At 52.2% G+C, this 20,908-nt stretch overlaps 1 protein-coding gene across 1 annotated transcript in view; it reads left to right on the top strand.

The window, feature by feature from the left end:
* Positions 1-20,702, top strand: part of LOC103733548 (mucin-17-like) — a 35,849-nt gene extending 15,147 nt beyond the window's left edge. Inside the window, exons 2-11 of the mRNA XM_008832402.1 lie at positions 10,929-11,117; positions 12,674-12,795; positions 13,132-13,190; positions 13,681-13,835; positions 15,300-15,368; positions 15,483-15,645; positions 17,146-17,307; positions 17,469-17,566; positions 18,894-18,973; positions 20,661-20,702. Of these exons, the coding sequence (XP_008830624.1) occupies positions 10,929-11,117; positions 12,674-12,795; positions 13,132-13,190; positions 13,681-13,835; positions 15,300-15,368; positions 15,483-15,645; positions 17,146-17,307; positions 17,469-17,566; positions 18,894-18,973; positions 20,661-20,702 (1,139 nt within the window). The remainder of the gene's footprint in view (positions 1-10,928; positions 11,118-12,673; positions 12,796-13,131; positions 13,191-13,680; positions 13,836-15,299; positions 15,369-15,482; positions 15,646-17,145; positions 17,308-17,468; positions 17,567-18,893; positions 18,974-20,660) is intronic.
* Positions 20,703-20,908: the final 206 nt, after the last annotated feature.

The following is a 20,908-nucleotide window of genomic DNA, read 5'->3' as shown; positions in this document are numbered from 1 at the left end:
CCAACACCACTGATGCCAGCAGTCCTGCAACCATCCCCACTGAGGCAGGCAGTCCTTCAACCATCCCCACAGAGGCCAGCAGTCCTGTAACCATCCCCACAGAGGCCAGCAGTCCTGCAACCATGCCCACTGATGCCAGCAGTCCTGCAACCATCACCACTGCTGCCAGCAGTCCTGCAAACATCCCCACTGAGGCCAGCAGTCCTGCAACCATCCCCACCGAGGCCAGCAGTCCTGCAACCATCCCCACCGAGGCCAGCAGTCCTGCAACCATCCCCACCGAGGCCAGCAGTCCTGCAACCATCCCCACCGAGGCCAGCAGTCCTGCAACCATCCCCACCGAGGCCAGCAGTCCTGCAACCATCCCCACCGAGGCCAGCAGTCCTGCAACCATCCCCACCGAGGCCAGCAGTCCTGCAACCATCCCCACCGAGGCCAGCAGTCCTGCAACCATCCCCACCGAGGCCAGCAGTCCTGCAACCATCCCCACCGAGGCCAGCAGTCCTGCAACCATCCCCACCGAGGCCAGCAGTCCTGCAACCATCCCCACCGAGGCCAGCAGTCCTGCAACCATCCCCACCGAGGCCAGCAGTCCTGCAACCATCCCCACCGAGGCCAGCAGTCCTGCAACCATCCCCACCGAGGCCAGCAGTCCTGCAACCATCCCCACCGAGGCCAGCAGTCCTGCAACCATCCCCACCGAGGCCAGCAGTCCTGCAACCATCCCCACCGAGGCCAGCAGTCCTGCAACCATCCCCACCGAGGCCAGCAGTCCTGCAACCATCCCCACCGAGGCCAGCAGTCCTGCAACCATCCCCACCGAGGCCAGCAGTCCTGCAACCATCCCCACCGAGGCCAGCAGTCCTGCAACCATCCCCACCGAGGCCAGCAGTCCTGCAACCATCCCCACCGAGGCCAGCAGTCCTGCAACCATCCCCACCGAGGCCAGCAGTCCTGCAACCATCCCCACCGAGGCCAGCAGTCCTGCAACCATCCCCACCGAGGCCAGCAGTCCTGCAACCATCCCCACCGAGGCCAGCAGTCCTGCAACCATCCCCACCGAGGCCAGCAGTCCTGCAACCATCCCCACCGAGGCCAGCAGTCCTGCAACCATCCCCACCGAGGCCAGCAGTCCTGCAACCATCCCCACCGAGGCCAGCAGTCCTGCAACCATCCCCACCGAGGCCAGCAGTCCTGCAACCATCCCCACCGAGGCCAGCAGTCCTGCAACCATCCCCACCGAGGCCAGCAGTCCTGCAACCATCCCCACCGAGGCCAGCAGTCCTGCAACCATCCCCACCGAGGCCAGCAGTCCTGCAACCATCCCCACCGAGGCCAGCAGTCCTGCAACCATCCCCACCGAGGCCAGCAGTCCTGCAACCATCCCCACCGAGGCCAGCAGTCCTGCAACCATCCCCACTGATGCCAGCAGTCCTCCAACCATCCCCACTGATGCCAGCAGTACTGCAACCATCCCCACTGATGTCAGCAGTCCTGCAACCATCCCCACCGATGCCAGCAGTCCTGCAACCATCCCCACAGAGGCCAGCAGTACTGCAGCCATCCCCACAGAGGCCAGCAGTCCTGCAACCATCCCCACAGAGGCCAGCAGTACTGCAGCCATCCCCACAGAGGCCAGCAGTCCTGCAACCATCCCCACAGAGGCCAGCAGTACTGCAGCCATCCCCACAGAGGCCAGCAGTCCTGCAACCATCCCCACAGAGGCCAGCAGTACTGCAGCCATCCCCACAGAGGCCAGCAGTCCTGCAACCATCCCCACAGAGGCCAGCAGTACTGCAGCCATCCCCACAGAGGCCAGCAGTCCTGCAACCATCCCCACAGAGGCCAGCAGTACTGCAGCCATCCCCACAGAGGCCAGCAGTCCTGCAACCATCCCCACAGAGGCCAGCAGTACTGCAGCCATCCCCACAGAGGCCAGCAGTCCTGCAACCATCCCCACAGAGGCCAGCAGTACTGCAGCCATCCCCACAGAGGCCAGCAGTCCTGCAACCATCCCCACAGAGGCCAGCAGTACTGCAGCCATCCCCACAGAGGCCAGCAGTCCTGCAACCATCCCCACAGAGGCCAGCAGTCCTCCAACCATCCCCACAGAGGCCAGCAGTCCTGCGACCATCCCCACAGAGGCCAGCAGTCCTGCAACCATCACCACTGCTGCCAGCAGTCCTGCAACCATCCCCACAGAGGCCAGCAGCCCTGCAACCATCCTCACAGAGGCCAGCAGTCCTGCAACCATCCCCACTGAGGATAGCAGTCCTGCAACCATCCCCACCGAGGCCAGCAGTCCTGCAACCATCCCCACAGAGGCCAGCAGTCCTGCAACCATCCTCACAGAGGCCAGCAGTCCTGCAACCAGCCCCACTGAGGATAGCAGTCCTGCAACCATCCCCACCGAGGCCAGCAGTCCTGCAACCATCCCCACAGAGGCCAGCAGCCCTGCAACCATCCTCACAGAGGCCAGCAGTCCTGCAACCAGCCCCACTGAGGATAGCAGTCCTGCAACCATCCCCACCGAGGCCAGCAGTCCTGCAACCATCCCCACAGAGGCCAGCAGCCCTGCAACCATCCTCACAGAGGCCAGCAGTCCTGCAACCAGCCCCACTGAGGATAGCAGTCCTGCAACCATCCCCACCGAGGCCAGCAGTCCTGCAACCATCCCCACAGAGGCCAGCAGTACTGCAGCCATCCCCACAGAGGCCAGCAGTCCTGCAACCATCCCCACAGAGGCCAGCAGCCCTGCAACCATCCTCACAGAGGCCAGCAGTCCTGCAACCAGCCCCACTGAGGATAGCAGTCCTGCAACCATCCCCACCGAGGCCAGCAGTCCTGCAACCATCCCCACAGAGGCCAGCAGCCCTGCAACCATCCTCACAGAGGCCAGCAGTCCTGCAACCAGCCCCACTGAGGATAGCAGTCCTGCAACCATCCCCACCGAGGCCAGCAGTCCTGCAACCATCCCCACAGAGGCCAGCAGCCCTGCAACCATCCTCACAGAGGCCAGCAGTCCTGCAACCAGCCCCACTGAGGATAGCAGTCCTGCAACCATCCCCACCGAGGCCAGCAGTCCTGCAACCATCCCCACAGAGGCCAGCAGCCCTGCAACCATCCTCACAGAGGCCAGCAGTCCTGCAACCAGCCCCACTGAGGATAGCAGTCCTGCAACCATCCCCACCGAGGCCAGCAGTCCTGCAACCATCCCCACAGAGGCCAGCAGCCCTGCAACCATCCTCACAGAGGCCAGCAGTCCTGCAACCAGCCCCACTGAGGATAGCAGTCCTGCAACCATCCCCACCGAGGCCAGCAGTCCTGCAACCATCCCCACAGAGGCCAGCAGCCCTGCAACCATCCTCACAGAGGCCAGCAGTCCTGCAACCAGCCCCACTGAGGATAGCAGTCCTGCAACCATCCCCACCGAGGCCAGCAGTCCTGCAACCATCCCCACAGAGGCCAGCAGCCCTGCAACCATCCTCACAGAGGCCAGCAGTCCTGCAACCAGCCCCACTGAGGATAGCAGTCCTGCAACCATCCCCACCGAGGCCAGCAGTCCTGCAACCATCCCCACAGAGGCCAGCAGCCCTGCAACCATCCTCACAGAGGCCAGCAGTCCTGCAACCAGCCCCACTGAGGATAGCAGTCCTGCAACCATCCCCACCGAGGCCAGCAGTCCTGCAACCATCCCCACAGAGGCCAGCAGCCCTGCAACCATCCTCACAGAGGCCAGCAGTCCTGCAACCAGCCCCACTGAGGATAGCAGTCCTGCAACCATCCCCACCGAGGCCAGCAGTCCTGCAACCATCCCCACAGAGGCCAGCAGCCCTGCAACCATCCTCACAGAGGCCAGCAGTCCTGCAACCAGCCCCACTGAGGATAGCAGTCCTGCAACCATCCCCACCGAGGCCAGCAGTCCTGCAACCATCCCCACAGAGGCCAGCAGCCCTGCAACCATCCTCACAGAGGCCAGCAGTCCTGCAACCAGCCCCACTGAGGATAGCAGTCCTGCAACCATCCCCACCGAGGCCAGCAGTCCTGCAACCATCCCCACAGAGGCCAGCAGCCCTGCAACCATCCTCACAGAGGCCAGCAGTCCTGCAACCAGCCCCACTGAGGATAGCAGTCCTGCAACCATCCCCACCGAGGCCAGCAGTCCTGCAACCATCCCCACAGAGGCCAGCAGCCCTGCAACCATCCTCACAGAGGCCAGCAGTCCTGCAACCAGCCCCACTGAGGATAGCAGTCCTGCAACCATCCCCACCGAGGCCAGCAGTCCTGCAACCATCCCCACAGAGGCCAGCAGCCCTGCAACCATCCTCACAGAGGCCAGCAGTCCTGCAACCAGCCCCACTGAGGATAGCAGTCCTGCAACCATCCCCACCGAGGCCAGCAGTCCTGCAACCATCCCCACAGAGGCCAGCAGCCCTGCAACCATCCTCACAGAGGCCAGCAGTCCTGCAACCAGCCCCACTGAGGATAGCAGTCCTGCAACCATCCCCACCGAGGCCAGCAGTCCTGCAACCATCCCCACAGAGGCCAGCAGCCCTGCAACCATCCTCACAGAGGCCAGCAGTCCTGCAACCAGCCCCACTGAGGATAGCAGTCCTGCAACCATCCCCACCGAGGCCAGCAGTCCTGCAACCATCCCCACAGAGGCCAGCAGCCCTGCAACCATCCTCACAGAGGCCAGCAGTCCTGCAACCAGCCCCACTGAGGATAGCAGTCCTGCAACCATCCCCACCGAGGCCAGCAGTCCTGCAACCATCCCCACAGAGGCCAGCAGCCCTGCAACCATCCTCACAGAGGCCAGCAGTCCTGCAACCAGCCCCACTGAGGATAGCAGTCCTGCAACCATCCCCACCGAGGCCAGCAGTCCTGCAACCATCCCCACAGAGGCCAGCAGCCCTGCAACCATCCTCACAGAGGCCAGCAGTCCTGCAACCAGCCCCACTGAGGATAGCAGTCCTGCAACCATCCCCACCGAGGCCAGCAGTCCTGCAACCATCCCCACAGAGGCCAGCAGCCCTGCAACCATCCTCACAGAGGCCAGCAGTCCTGCAACCAGCCCCACTGAGGATAGCAGTCCTGCAACCATCCCCACCGAGGCCAGCAGTCCTGCAACCATCCCCACAGAGGCCAGCAGCCCTGCAACCATCCTCACAGAGGCCAGCAGTCCTGCAACCAGCCCCACTGAGGATAGCAGTCCTGCAACCATCCCCACCGAGGCCAGCAGTCCTGCAACCATCCCCACAGAGGCCAGCAGCCCTGCAACCATCCCCACTGATGCCAGCAGTCCTGCAACCATCCCCACCGATGGCAGCAGTCCTGCCACCATCCCCACTGATGCCAGCAGTCCTGCAACCATCCCCACTGAGGCCAGCAGTCCTGCAACCATCCCCACCGATGGCAGCAGTCCTGCAACCATCCCCACCGATGGCAGCAGTCCTGCAACCATCCCCACCGATGGCAGCAGTCCTGCAACCATCCCCACCGATGGCAGCAGTCCTGCAACCATCCCCACCGATGGCAGCAGTCCTGCAACCATCCCCACCGATGGCAGCAGTCCTGCAACCATCCCCACCGATGGCAGCAGTCCTGCAACCATCCCCACCGATGGCAGCAGTCCTGCAACCATCCCCACCGATGGCAGCAGTCCTGCAACCATCCCCACCGATGGCAGCAGTCCTGCAACCATCCCCACCGATGGCAGCAGTCCTGCAACCATCCCCACCGATGGCAGCAGTCCTGCAACCATCCCCACCGATGGCAGCAGTCCTGCAACCATCCCCACCGATGGCAGCAGTCCTGCAACCATCCCCACCGATGGCAGCAGTCCTGCAACCATCCCCACCGATGGCAGCAGTCCTGCAACCATCCCCACCGATGGCAGCAGTCCTGCAACCATCCCCACCGATGGCAGCAGTCCTGCAACCATCCCCACCGATGGCAGCAGTCCTGCAACCATCCCCACCGATGGCAGCAGTCCTGCAACCATCCCCACCGATGGCAGCAGTCCTGCAACCATCCCCACCGATGGCAGCAGTCCTGCAACCATCCCCACCGATGGCAGCAGTCCTGCAACCATCCCCACCGATGGCAGCAGTCCTGCAACCATCCCCACTGATGCCAGCAGTCCTGCAACCATCCCGACTGAGGCCAGCAGTCCTGCTACCATCCCCACTGATGCCAGCAGTCCTGCAACCATCCCCACAGATGCCAGCAGTCCTGCATCCATCCCCACTGATGCCAGCAGTCCTGCAACCATCCCCACAGAGGCCAGCAGTCCTGCAACTAGTCCCACAGAGGCCAGCAGTCCTGCAACCATCCCCACTGATGCCAGCAGTCCTGCAACCATCCCCACAGAGGCCAGCAGTCCTGCAACAATCCCCACCGATGCCAGCAGTCCTCGAAGTATCCCCACAGATGCCAGCAGTCCTGCAACCATCCCCACTGATGTCAGCAGTCCTGCAACCATCCCCACCGATGCCAGCAGTCCTCCAACCATCCGCACCGATGCCAGCAGTCCTGCAACCATCCCCACAGAGGCCAGCAGTCCTGCAACCATCTCCACAGAGGCCAGCAGTCCTGCAACCATCCCCACTGAGGCAGGCAGTCCTTCAACCATCCCCACAGAGGCCAGCAGTCCTGCAACCATCTCCACAGAGGCCAGCAGTCCTGCAACCATCCCCACTGAGGCCAGCAGTCCTGCAACCATCCCCACAGATGCCAGCAGTCCTGCATCCATCCCCACTGATGCCAGCAGTCCTCCAACCATCCCCACAGAGGCCAGCAGTCCTGCAACCATCCCCACTGAGGCCAGCAGTCCTGCAACCATCCCCACTGAGGCCAGCAGTCCTGCAACCATCCCCACAGAGGCCAGCAGTCCTGCAACCATCCCCACTGAGGCCAGCAGTCCTGCAACCATCCCCACTCAGGCCAGCAGTCCTGCAACTAGTTCCACAGAGGCCAGCAGTCCTGCCACCATCCCCACTGTGGTCAGCAGTCCTGCAACCAATCCAACAGAATCCAGCAGTCTTGAACCCAGCAGCTCTAAGCCCAGCACTCTTACCATTACCTCCACTGTTACTCCCATTACTGTGACCACAGAAGCAGCTACTACCCCAACTTCTACAGTTCACACGACTACAGTGGGTCAGTAATTTTACATTTTTCTCCCTCGGTTGTAGTGCGCGTAGCTGATTTTAGAATTCAGCGCTTCCTGTATCCGTGCACGCTGTGTATCGCTCAGCCATTTTGTGGTCCCTGTTCTTCTTTTCATCTGAATCCTGACTGCTCTCAGTTATCCCCCACGTCTTGGACTCATGGTTCCACAGCCATACCTTCCATGTTTCTATGCTTTGGGTCCTTTGTTCCCACTCGATCATATTCTCATTTTAAAGCAGCATTTCTTTTCGATCTCTTCCTTTCCTAATCCTGGGTTTGTGCTTAATCTTGTATTCCAAGTCTTCTTTTGCTGATCTGACTTCATTATTAGAGGAATCTTCTTGAGTCCTGTGTCCCTAGCACACTCTCCTCTTCCTGCCGTTTCTTATCCAGTATTTCTCACACTGTAATTACCTCTTTCTTGTGCATATTCACACACACAAACACACACACACACACACACACACCGTACCGTCACCGTCCACCTTCATCATTCTGTTTCGCTGTTTTCTGTCTTTGACTTGTTGCCTTTTTTATACTATGCCGTTAACTCTAGATCTTTCATTTGCATTTCCCACCTTTGAGTGGCTTTTGTCATCGATATGCCATAGTGTGTGTTTTGCTTTCTGTTCCATTTTGTAAGAAACTTTCGCTGGTGTTATTCACATGCATTTTAGCTCCTGTCTCCACTATGAAGTCCTCTTTTGTTTAATCATATCAAAAGGTTTACTCAGTTCTATCATCTCTCAGCTCTCCTTTCATGCCTATGAGTGCATCTCCGTCCTCGTGTTTTCTCTAAGTGCACCTCTGTCCTCATGTCTCTCCTACTTTCTTGTGAGTGATTCTCCATCCTTGAGTCTCTCTCCTTTCTCTGCCTCTAGAACTTCACTTGCCTCTTCATCCCTGTTGTGACAAATTCTACCCCATTGCGTATTTTCTCTTAGCTTGTAGTATACTCTTATGTCGTATATAAATTACATATTACATAGTGTACGGTCTACTCTATGTGTTAGTCCCAGGTTGAGAAAGGACATTTGGCGTGCATTTGATAGAATATGCTAATGAGGAGTTGGAGCGATGGCTTAGCAGTTAAGAACACTGGCTGCTCTTGCAGAGGACTAAGGTTACCAGAACCCACATGGCCCCTTCCAGTTCCAGGGGACCCAACACCCTCTTCTGGCCTTCATAGGATACATTTATATACATGCAGGCATGTACACCCACAGACATAAAACATAAGACATAAATAAAAATAGACTAATGAAAGTACTTGAAAACATTCATCAAGACTGGACATGGTGGCACAAGATTGTAAGCACTCAGGTGGCTTAGGCAGGAAGAGCATGACTTTGAGGCCTGCCTGGGCTACATAATGAGTTCCAGACCAGACCAGACCAGACTGTATACTGAGACCCTTCTTAAAAACAAAAAAACAGAGAGAGAATATGAAGGGAGAAGGGGAAAGGAAGGAAGGGAGCTCTGGAGGGAGGGACGGAGAGAGGAAGGAAGAACATTGGCTGAAGCTTAGTAGGTGGGCACTTGTCTGGCATGCATGAAATCCTGGGTTCCATACGCAGCACTGAATAAGCCAGGTGTGGTCATGCACGCCTTTAGTCCCAGCACTGGGGAGGGGGAGCAGGGGATAAGACGTGCAAGGTCTTTAGCCACCGTCGCCTGAGTTCTCTCAGGGTCCCTTGCTCCTGGTGCTATTAGACAAACCATACAAAACATCTTTATGTGAATTTTTCATAGTTCATATCCTAGGTACGGGAAACAGAGTAACTTCCAAAGGCGAACACCTGGGGCCCCACACCCGATGCCCCACACCAGGCGCCCCATTTCACTCTGTGGCTCAGCTGCGCCATTCCACATCCCTTCTGCGCCCTGCCCACAGTTTCTGTCAGCTTTCATCCACACATCCTGGGCCCCCAATCTCGCCCCAGGTGGGTAAATGCCCCCTCTCACGTCCTCACAGGCAAGGCAGCTAACTCTCTGCAGCCAATTCTCTGCAGCAGACCCCGCCCCTCAGAGGAATAAGTGCCCCTTGGGACACAGCCACATAGTAAGTTCAAGGCCAACCTAGGATACAGATTGAGACCCTGTCTCAATAAATAAATAAATAAATAAATAAATAACCCCCCCCAAATAAATGAACGAATGAATGAATAAGGATGGGGCGATGACTCAGTGCCTGCTGTGCAAACTTGAGGACCTGAGTTCAGATCTCTAGAGGCCATATAAAAACCAGGGCAAGCTACTGAATACCTGTAATCCCAGCCCTGGGGAGGCAGAGTCAGGAGGCTTCCTGGGGCTCACTGGCCAGCTAGTTTAGCAAAATTGGTGAACTCCAGGTTCAGTGAGAGACCCTGTCTGCAAATCAAGAAATAAAGAAGGTGGTGAGCAATTGAGGAAGACACTCGATAAAAACATCTAGCCCAGACACAGAGACAGATAGACAGACACACACACACACACACACACACACAGAGAGAGAGAGAGAGAGAGAGAGAGAGAGAGAGAGAGAGAGTCACACACATGATATAAATACAGAGAATTTGGAGACTTCAAGTTGCTCTATATAGATCATGAAGAGTTGTCGGTAACTACGTCCTATCTGTTTAAATAATGTCTACTCCTCCCTCAAGCCCCAAGTCCCAGGAATTAAGAAAGGAATTATGAAGTCGTAATAGTACCAAGCTCCAGTACAAACTCTTCTGAAGCAGGCGTTCGGGAGCAAGTACAGTGTGCATTCTTGCCCTTGGTGGGATCTCCATTGGTCTCCCTCACTGTTTCCTGTATGATGCCACTTACTTCACAACAGATTTCCCTGGGCTGATGTCATGCCAGCTGGACTCCAGGGCTGGGTCAAGTCACCCTCCACGTGGGCCCTTGGACAGGACTCTTAGCCTCTGCTCCTCTCACTTTTGTCTATAAAATGAGGGTGTTGATGACTGTCCTGGGCATCCAGAGTCTCATGAAGGTGTCCAATTAGACAGCGTCCCTGGGCATAGTGGCCTCTAATCCTAGGACTCATGAGGCAAAGGCAGGAGGACTGCAAGTTCAATGCCAGCCTAGACTACGTAGTGAGAGACTGTCAAAGAAAAAAGAGGGAAAGAGAGGGGGAAGGAAGAAGAGATGGAGGGAGGTCACAACTGTCTGTGATGCACCAGCTCTAGGGGATCCTACAGCCTCTTCTGTCCTCCCTTGGCACCAGGCACACATATGGTACATGTACATACATGCAGGCAAAACACTCATACACATAAAATTAAAAATGTTTTAAAAGAAAAAAGAAAGAGGCTGGAGAGATGGCTCGGTGGTTAAGAGCACTGGCTGCTCTTGCAGAGGACCCAGGTTCGATTCCCAGCACTCATGTGACAGCTAACAACCATCCATAATTCTAGTTCTAGAAGATCCGACGCCCTCTTCTGACCCTTGGGGCATTACACGACATGGGTGCACTTACACACTTGCAGGCAATACACCCAGACACATAAAATAAACATTTTTTTAATTATAAGAAAAAAGAAAATGGAAAAGAAAAGGAAAAAAAGAAAGCAGAGAGAGAGGGAAAGACAAATAAATAAACAAGGAAAGAGTGGGAAAGGAAAGAAAAGAGAAAGAAAGGGAGGGTGAAAGGAGGGAAGGACGAAGGGAGGAAGGAAGAAGGGAAGGAGGAGCAGTGTCTGCAGCACAGGTCAAGCTGTGGCACACTACGCTTGATGTATACTTGACTTTGGCCTTGTCTCTTCCAGTAAGCTGCCTCAATGGAGGGTCTTGGAATGGTCAGTTCTGCCTTTGCCCCAGCGGCTTCACGGGAGATCGATGTCAGCATGTTTCTGTCATCTGCCAGAATGGAGGCTCATGGGATGGGCTCAAATGTCAGTGCACCAGCGTCTTCTATGGGCCAAGGTGTGAGTACGTGGTGGAGAGCATTGAGATAGGTAAGTGGAAATTAAATTAAACAACATGGGGGTGGGAAAATCCTGGGCCCAGTGAGTCTCCATCAGGAGTCTCCGAGCACCACCTCTTCTGATCTGTATTTTATTTTTACCTAATAGTAAGAATGTTAAAAACAATTTTTACATATTTTTAAAAATATCTTTATCTATTTATTTATTTATTTATTTATTTAGTTAGTTAGTTAGTTTTGGTCTTTTGAGACAGGGTCTTCCCTGTAGCCCCAGCTGTCCTGGAACTCACTATATAAACCAGGATGGACTTGAACTCACAGAGATCTGCCTGCCTCTGCCTCCCTAGTGCTGGGATTAAAGGTGTGCGCCACCACACCCGGCTTATTTATTATTTTTATTTTGTGTGTATGAGTGTATTGCCTACATGTATGTAAGTGCACCCATCTTGCACCCATGGAGGCCAGAGAGGGCATTGGATCCCCTAGAACTGGAGTTGCAGACAGGTATTAGTCACTATGTGGGTGCTGGGAATCCTCTGCAAGAGCCACCAGTGCTCTTAACCACTGAGCCATCTCTCTAGCCTTTAAAAACATTTTTAAAATTTGTTATTGAGCTTTTGAAATTTCATGAACAGTCCTTAATCAAATTTAGACCCCCCCTTCCCCATCCATATCTCCCATTCCCCCACCCGACCTCATGTATTCCACCATACATGTTATGTACTGTCCAGTTAAGCATATGTACCCAGATGTCCTTCAGTGCAAATTCATCCACTGGAGTCTAGTCAGCCCATCTAGAGATCATAAGTAAAGCAGGTGGCATTGAGCACAGGACCCAGGCCTTAAAAACATTTTAAAAGAATTATTTTTATTGTTTTCTAAATTATGTGTGTGTGTGTGTGTATATATATATATATATATATAGCTGTGTTCACATAAATTCAGTGTCCATGGAGGCCAGATGAGAGCATTGGATCCCCTGGAGATAGAGTTACAGACTGTTGTGAGCTACCCGACCTTGTGCTGGGAGCCAAATCCAGATTCTCTGCAAGAGCAGCAAGCAGTCTTAAGCCTCAGATCATCTCTCCAGCCCAAGAAAGTTAAAAACATTTTTAAAAAGAATGAATCATATGCCTTTAATCCCAGCACTCAGGAGTTAGAATCAGGTGAATCTCTGTGAGTTCAAGACCAGCCTGGTCAGTGTTCCAGACTAGCCAGGGATATATAGTGAGACCCTGTCTCAAAATGATGATGATGATGGTGGTGGTGGTGGTGATAGGTTAGAGAGCTAACTAAGCGTTAAAAGCACTGGCTGCTCTTGCAGAGGGCCAGGGGTTGGTTCCCAGCACCCACATGGTGGTTAACTACTGTGCATAACTACACACATACACACACACACACACACACACACACACACACACAAGGGCTTCATCCATAACCCCTAAGGAGTACAGTATGTCCCCCTTCCTCCAGAGAACAGTATACGAGGAGAGACATGCATCACATCCGGGGTGATATTGCTGGGGGTGTGGATTTCCTTGGGAAGGACCTCATTCAGTGAGTAATGCTTCTCTCTGTCCCCCTTAGAGCAGACAGTCTCTGCCTCTGTGGAAGTGACTGTCAGAGTGACCAGTGAAGATTTCAGTGAGGACCTACTGAATAATAGCTCCCAGAAATTCAAGGACTTCAGTAAGAAATTCACAGAGCAGGTAAGCCTGGTAGACCCACTCTCCAAGGTCCGTCAGTCCTCACCATGCAGGGAGGAGTGGAGAAGGGTTAATCAGGCAGCTGGTGGCAGCTTAGTATTTTAGTATGTTTCTTAACTTCCCTGTGTCCTCAAAGCTTGGAGCTTTCAGAGGGTGGATGAGGGATGAGGAAGCAAGTTTGGCCTAGGAGCTGCAGGAGATGCCAGGACATGGCAGGTGCCTGAGAAGGGAACTTCCCATTTGGCCTCTGGCATGTGGGATGAGGACAGGGGAGTGCTGATGTCTTACAGTCCCCAAGGTGGGACCTCTCGGATGACACATTGGCCCCTTGCTTTTCAGATGGCAATCATTTATGCCGGGATCCCTGAATATGCAGGAGTTGTCATCAAAGAACTAAGGTGAGTAAGTGGGGCTGGCAGGAAGAGGATCTTTGGAGCAACGGTCATGATTATAATAAAGACCATTATAACCGGGCTGCCCACATTAGCCTGCAACACATGCTGTGCTGGAGCACCAAAGACTGTAGCTTGAACAACAGAAATCTCTTCTAAGCTCACAGTTACAGAGCCTGAAAGTCTGAGGTTAAGGATGGTATCTTTCCGTTTCCTCACGTGCTTCCGTGGCTTTTCCTGCATGATCTTAGCTATCTCTTTGCCTATCCAAATTGTGTGTGTGTGTGTGTGTGTGAAATAGGGTCTTGCTTCATAGCCCAAACTGGCTTGAACTCACTACATAGCCAAGTCTGGCTTCCAACTCTCAATCCTCCTGCCTGGAACCCTTCCCAGGATTGCAGAGAAACAGCTCCTGTTCAGGGAAGGGATGGGGAAGATGAAACTGGCGATGACCATAGGTAGATGCTCAAAAGTGTGGTCTCTCCCCAACCCCAAGGCGTGGCAGTGTGGTGGTAGATTATGATGTCATCCTGAAGGCCCCGTACACCCAAGAATACCAAGAGGAATTCCAGAACATCAGCATGGATGTGAAGGAAAAAATCAAGGCTGCAACCGAAAAGCAAATAAGCGGCGCTAATAATACCTGTTCAAGTACGTGCTCCCAGGGTAAAGAGAGAGATGGGGGGACCTTCAGCAACTCTTTGAACTGTCCCCCTTCCTATATTTTGTTTCTGTGAGGGGAAGGAAGAAAAGGTAGGTGGAGATTGTGGGACACTGAAATTCAGCAACCATGGCTAGGGCTTATCACTCCTTCTGGAGCATTCCAAGAGGTGCATGATGAAAGAGATGGAGAATTCCTACATAGCATCAATATTAAGGGGTTCAGTACAGATGGGGCTGCTGGGAAATGAGGTTCATGTGATTGACTACACAGTGAATCTTATTTTGTTTTAGATTTTATTTTTATTTTATGTGTATGAGTGTTTTACCTGCATGTGTGTAAATGCACCACATGCGTACAATGTTCTCAGAGGCCAGAAGAGGGCATAAAGTTCCCTGGAACTGGAATTATGGGCTGTTGTTAGCCATCATGTGGGTGCTGGGAGCCAAACCCTGGTCCTCTGCAAGAGCAGCCCAGTGCTCTTAACTGCTGAGCCATCTCTCCAGTCCCTGTACTCTGACTCTTCTAAATACAATGAGTTAGTGGGGTGGGGTACAGATGATAAAGGACCCAAGGAGGGGGACTAGAGAAATGGCTTAGAAGTTAAGAGTGCTTACTGCTCTTATAGAGGACCCAAGTTTGGTTCCCAGTTCACAACCAACTTGTAACTCCAGCTCCCGGGTATCTGGCACCCTCTTCCAGCTTCTTCAGACACCCGCATTCACATGCACAGAACCACACACATACACAACATTAAAAATAAAAATAAGTCTATAGAAAAAGGAGTCACAGGACCCTCTGAGTATGGCTGATCCAAAGGCCTGTAAGACTGGCATCCCCCCTTCTGCAGGTAGGTTTTTTTTTAATAGCACTGTAACTAAATAAACTGGCAGAAACAACCTAAGACAGGAAGGGTTTATTTAGCCTCAAGGTTTGAAGAGATCTAGTTCATCCCATCAGGGAAGGTGTGGCAGCTCTGTGGTGGTAGGAACCTGCTGTCTGCTTCTTACCAAGGCCTGACCTAGCCAGACCTGCTGGCACACACCTTTAGTCCCAGCACTCAGGAGGCAGAGGCAGGTAGATCTCTGTGAGATCAAGGCCAACCTGGTCTACACAATGAGATCCAGGCCAGCTGGGGCTACAGGTAGATCCCATCTCAAATGAGCAAACAGAGTAAGTTCTGACCTGGAAGGAGAAAGTTCAGGCAGAAGTGGTGGCAATCTGCAATCTTCAAGCCCTGTCCCTATATCTGCCTCTAAGCCCCTCCTCTAAAAGGTTCCATAACCTCCTAAAACAGCGCCACCAACTGGGGACCAAGTGTCCAAACACATGACCCTATGGGAGACAGTTCACATGTAAACCTCAATGCTGGCCTAGCTCTTACCCCCTCACCCCTGCCCCTTGAAGGTGTTAAATGAGCTCTTTAAAAAGAGCTTTACCTGTCTCTTTCACAGCTTTACTGTGTTTCGACTCAAGCGCCACCCAGGTGCAAAATGTGTCAGTCAAGAACTATAATCCTGAAGGTATGAGATGCAAGTGTTTCTGGGAAGGAATGGGAAGGTGGAAGGATGGGGTAAGGAGGAGCCAGGCAGGACTGCTGAGCTCCTGGTCACAGCCTCTCTTCTGTGTCCCCTCAGAGACATGCAAGAAGGTAGCTGGGGATGTGTACAGTCAATACTTCACAGTGGAACACAAGAATGATAAGCTTTACTGTATCACACCGTGCATGTCCGGCTTCAAAGCCTCCTTGGAATGTAACTACGGCAAATGCCAGCTGGAGCGAAGTGGTCCTCGGTGCCTGTGAGTGTTGCATTTTGCCCCTAGCCTAGCTTCTCTCCTGGAAGCCAAGGTCATGAGATTACATCCTGCATCTCCTGAATGTATTTATCCTTGAAGGAATCTGGTTGGGGCTGGAGGGACAATTGTAGGAGAGACAGAAAACCAACCCCCAAGGTAGAGCCCAAAGTAGGCCATGTGAGGGTGGGGGTCAGGCATTGCCCATCTGTGTATGTGAAGCTCCAAGACACCACCAGCGACACCCCACCTTCAGGAAGCTCTCGGTCTAGCAGAGGCCACAAGGCCTCTTGTCTAGAAAAAAAAAAACACATCCCCCCATGAGCCAGCAAGATGGCTCAGCAAGTAAAAGGCACTTGCCACCAAACCTTTAGTTCAATCTGGATTTGATCCCCTGTACCACATGGGAGGAGGAGAGAACCTCTGCATGCACCTCTGACCTCTGATGCACCATGTGGCACCTTCATACTAAGCAAATAAATGTAATTTAAATTTTTATTTTTTAAAAACAACAACAGGGGACTATAGAGACGGCTCAATGCTTAAGAGGAGTGGCTGCTCTTGCAGAGGACTTGGGTTTGGTTCCCAGCACCCACATACTGGCTAACAACCCTCTGTAACTCTAGTGCCAGGGATCCATTGCCCTCTCCAAGTCCAGCCTCCATGGGCTTTACACACACAGGTACACTTACATACATACAGGAAAAACATTCATACACATAAAATAAAAATAAGCTGGGCATGGTGGCACATAGTTTTAATGCCAGCACTTTGGAGGCAGAGACAGATGGGTTTCTGTGAGATCAAGGCCACCCTGGTCTACATAGAGAGTTCCAGTCCAGTAGAGCTACAGGGAGATCCTATCTTAAAAATAAAAACTAACTAACTAACTACATAAATAATAAATCAATAAATAAATCACAGTGAACAGTACCTGAGGAATGACACCTGAGGTTGACTTCTGTCCTTCATACATGCATACACATATATACAAACACACATGTGTACCTGCACACATGTGAACATACATACACACCTACAGACACACAATCAGAGAAAGAGGAAAGGGCCACCAACAGAAAGAGACCTGACTGATTATTCTGGGGTGGCTTCCTGGAGGAGACACTCCTAAGCACCTCCCCCCAGGGTGGGTCAGGGAAGGAACAGGGTTTTGAGGGGCATCTTGGGCAAGGGAAAGAACTTGGGGAGATGGGTTGAAGGGGGCTCCCAAAAGGGAGCTGGAGGTGAAGATGTTGAATGAGCTTGGGCTGCAACCCAGGGAAGTCTCAAGGTTAAACCAACTGCCTTAGGTCCTGGGCTACTTTCTGAAGGCAAAATCTAAAGGTCCAGACCTCGGCTCGTGGGAAGACCAGCATACTGAGACTGGACTTGAGCTGGCCTCTCTCCATCTCTCAGAGCCCCATTCAAACTCCTTCTGTCTCTCAATATACACCCATGAAGGCAGCGGCCAGCTGACTCTCTGCTCTCTCCACTCTCCTATCTCAGCTGCCTGACAACAGATACTCACTGGTACAGTGGGGAGGCCTGTGATTGGGGCATCCAGAAGAGTCTGGTGTATGGGCTGGTGGGAGCTGGGGTCGCCGTGCTGTTGGTGATCCTTGTCATTCTCCTGGTGTTCTCCATCCGCTACAGAAGAGAGGCACAAAGGTAAGCCACAGGCGTCCCTCCTAACATCCTGCCATTTTCAGTCTCTGTCTTCCAGGTGGACAGTGGGTTGCCCAAAGCAGGGATATAGCTTTCCCCTGGTCCTTCCCCTGGTCTCCACTCTCTGATCATAACTGGGATTCTGTGGTGGTTTCTGCCCACAGCCAAAGGTCCAGAGTGTCCGACTTGTACAAGTGGAATGAAGAGGAAGGCAGATCAACTCCTGGATCATTCCAGAACATTGGCTTTGACTTGCGTGAAGGTATCGGCAATCCCTGTGGGGCTCAGCATGGCTCTGTATTAGTTATTACTCTGTTGCTGTGATAAAACACCGTGACAAAGGCAGCTTATAGAAGGAAGAGTTTATTTGACTTATGGTTCGAAAGGGATAAGTCTATCACCGTGGGAAAGCATGGCAGGAGGCAGTCAGAGCAAAAAGCTGAGCACTAACATCTTCAAGCAGGCACAGGAAGCAGAAAAAAAGCAGAGAGAGAGAGGCAGAGACAGAGACAGAGACAGAGACAGAGACAAAGTCTGGAAATGGGGCAAAGCTAAAGGCCACCCCCAGTGACATGCTTCCTCCAGCAAGGCCACACCCCCTAAACCCCCCAAAACAGCCAACTCATGATGAAGTATTCAAATATTTGGAGCCTTTGGGGGACATTCTTATTCAAACCATCACAGGCTCAAAGGGTAGGAAACATGGGAGACCCAGTTGGAAGATGCTGGTGTTCAAAGGAAAGAGGGAAAGAATTTCTCACCTCAGAATACTGGGTGCCACATTTAAAAACCTTGTTTCTACCTGTGGCCCCTGCAGGAGCCTGCATGAGACATAATGTGGATATCCCAGCACTTGGGATGGGGAAGCAGGAAGAACAGGAGTTCAAGGTTATCCTTGGCTACATAGAGAGTTTGAGGCCAGCCTGGACTACATGGAAGTTTGTCCCAAAATTTTTTTTTTAAATCTAGAAATAAACCAAGTGGGGTGTGCATGCCTGTAACTCCAGCACTCAGGTAGCTGAGACAGGGGGATCAAGAATTCAAGACCATGGGGCTGGAGAGACGGCTCAGTGATTAAGAGGACTTGCTAATCTCAAACCTCCCACCTCCACCTCCTGAACACTGGTATTGTACATGTATGCCACCAAGCCTGACTGTGGCTTTAAATTACTTACATTATGGAGCTTTTAGGGATTAAGTCATTTAAGTGATCTTCTACATTTTCTTTTTTATTTTTTTAAATATTTTATTTATTATTTTTATTTTATGTATATGAGTGTTATGCCTGCATGTAAGTAAGTGCACCCGTGTCGTGCAATGCCAGTGGACGACAGAAGAGGCTCTCAGATCCCCTGGAGCTGGAGTTACTGACAGTTATTAGCTGCCATGTGGGTGCTGGGATTCGAACCTGGGTCTTCTGCAAGAACAGTCAGTGTTCTTAACCGCTGAGCCATCTCTCCAGCCCAGATCCACATTTTCAATGGTTTTCCATCTCACGGAAGTGGGATAAACCCCCTCTTCGTGGGTGGGGCTGGAGGGATTGATGAGAGCCTGTGTTCCTAACTGTCTGTCTCCTTGTGGCTCCCTAGAACGAGAAGACTATGTTCACATGGATTCTATGTACAGCAACTTCCAGCCTTCACTGAACAACATAGACCCTGAAAGAAAGGTGAGTGGCCACCTCCTGCCTCCCTGAGTCTGCCATCTCTCCTCCATGGTAGAACCTTCAGGCAAGCAAAGCCATAGTTATAGAGTGTGGTCCAGGCAATGGTCTATGGACCACACTGTAGGAAGTGAGCATAACTCAGGAGGGGAACAGGTAGGAGAGAGTGGAGAGAGGAGAGAGTCAGCCTCATGGGTGTCTAATGAGAGACAAAAGGAGTTTGAATGGGGCTCTGAGTGATGGAGAGAGGTCAGCTCAAGTCTGACCACCTTCCTTGAACCCAAGAGGTTTCAGACTCTCCTGTTTCCTTTTGCCCTTAAGTCATTGATGTCCTCATTGTTTTCCTTGTTATTTGAAACAGCGTTTGACACCAGGTAGCCCTAGCTGACCTGAAACTCACTATGTAGACCAGGATGGTCTTGAACTCACAGGCATCCCCTTGCCTCTGCCTCCTGAATGCTAGGATTAAAGGTGTGTGCCACCACACCCAGCTTATTTAATTAAAAAATGTATTTCCTAATTTCTTTTGATTTATTTTTATTTTATGAGTGTTTTACCTGCATATAAGTGCACCCATGTTGTGCAACACCCACAAAGGCCAGAAGAGAGCATCAGATACCCAGAACTAGAGTTACAAAAGGTTGTTAGCCACTGAGAACTGAACCCAGGTCTTCTACAAATGCAACCAGTGCTCTTAACCACTCAGACATCTCTACAGTCCCCTTATTTAATTATTTTGAGATGGGGGTCTCACTATGTAGCCCAGGCTGGCCTCAAAGTTGTGATCCTCCTGTTTCAGCCTCTTGAGTGCTGGCATAACAGATGTGTGTACCACCAAATTATTATGTTTTAAAGTTATAATTTATTACTGGGCACGTGGCTTTGTTACAGAGCGCTTGCCTAGCATGCGTGACAAAGCCCTGAGTTCCATCCTCTGCACTGCATAAACTGGACATGGTGTATGCCTGTAATCTCAACACTCAGGAGGTAGAAGAAGGAGGATCAGGAGTTTAGGGTCATCCTCAGCTACTAGGCCAGCATGGGCTATACAAGACTCTGCTCAAAAGAAAATTCAAATGGTTAGAATATTTGAGGACAGAAGAAATACCAAGTATGTTGGCTTCAGACTATATTTTCTAGAGAGAACCTTGGGACAAAGAGAAGATCTCTAGAGAGACCACTACTAAACCCACCTGGCTGGGAAGGGAAGATGAAATTTGTACGAGACTTCAAGTAATAAAACAAATTCCAGGGCCAGTGAGATGGCTTGGTGGGTAAAGGTGCTTGCCACCAAGCCTGACGACCCTGGGACCCATATGGTTGGATGGAGAAAAATTGATCCCTGCAAGTTACCCTCTGACCTTTGTACTGTGGCACACATTTGTGCACACACATATATACATACACAAACAGCCACACAAAATCAATAATTAAGATGCAATTACAATTTTTTTGGAGACAAGGATTCCCTGTAGCCTGACTGCAGTTACAAGTTTTTTAAAAAGACAAATTCCACTGGGTGCAGTATCACACACCTTTAATCCCAGTACTCCAAAGGCAGAGGTAGGCAGATCTCTGTGAATTCAAGGCTAGCCTGATCTACAAAGGAAATTCCCGGTCAGCCAGTTCCACCCAAGCACTTCTCTACGTTTCTCTGAGCTCAACCTTCACTTGTTTCGGTCTCTCTTTTCAGATACAAATTCAGAGGCCCCAGGTAGTCATGACTGCATTGTAAATGCTAACATGAAAGTTGTTTTTCCTGGAACTGTGGAGTCGGGGAGCAAGAGAAACTCAGCTCAGCCAAACTTGATGGAACACCTCCGTTGAGAGCTCTCCATGGGGACTTAGAAATAGACTCTGTACTTAGCAAGGAGCCGGATGAGGAGACAAAACAGTACTGAAGGCTCAAATAGAAATAAGATGGAGACACTAACGGGTGGG

The sequence above is a fragment of the Nannospalax galili genome, unplaced genomic scaffold (genome assembly GCF_000622305.1).
Source record: "Nannospalax galili isolate Female #2095 unplaced genomic scaffold, S.galili_v1.0 scaffold675, whole genome shotgun sequence".
In the NCBI taxonomy this organism is placed as follows: Eukaryota; Metazoa; Chordata; class Mammalia; order Rodentia; family Spalacidae; genus Nannospalax; species Nannospalax galili.
The sequence above is the reverse complement of the archived record's forward strand: the minus strand, read 5'-3'. Positions and strand labels throughout refer to the sequence as shown.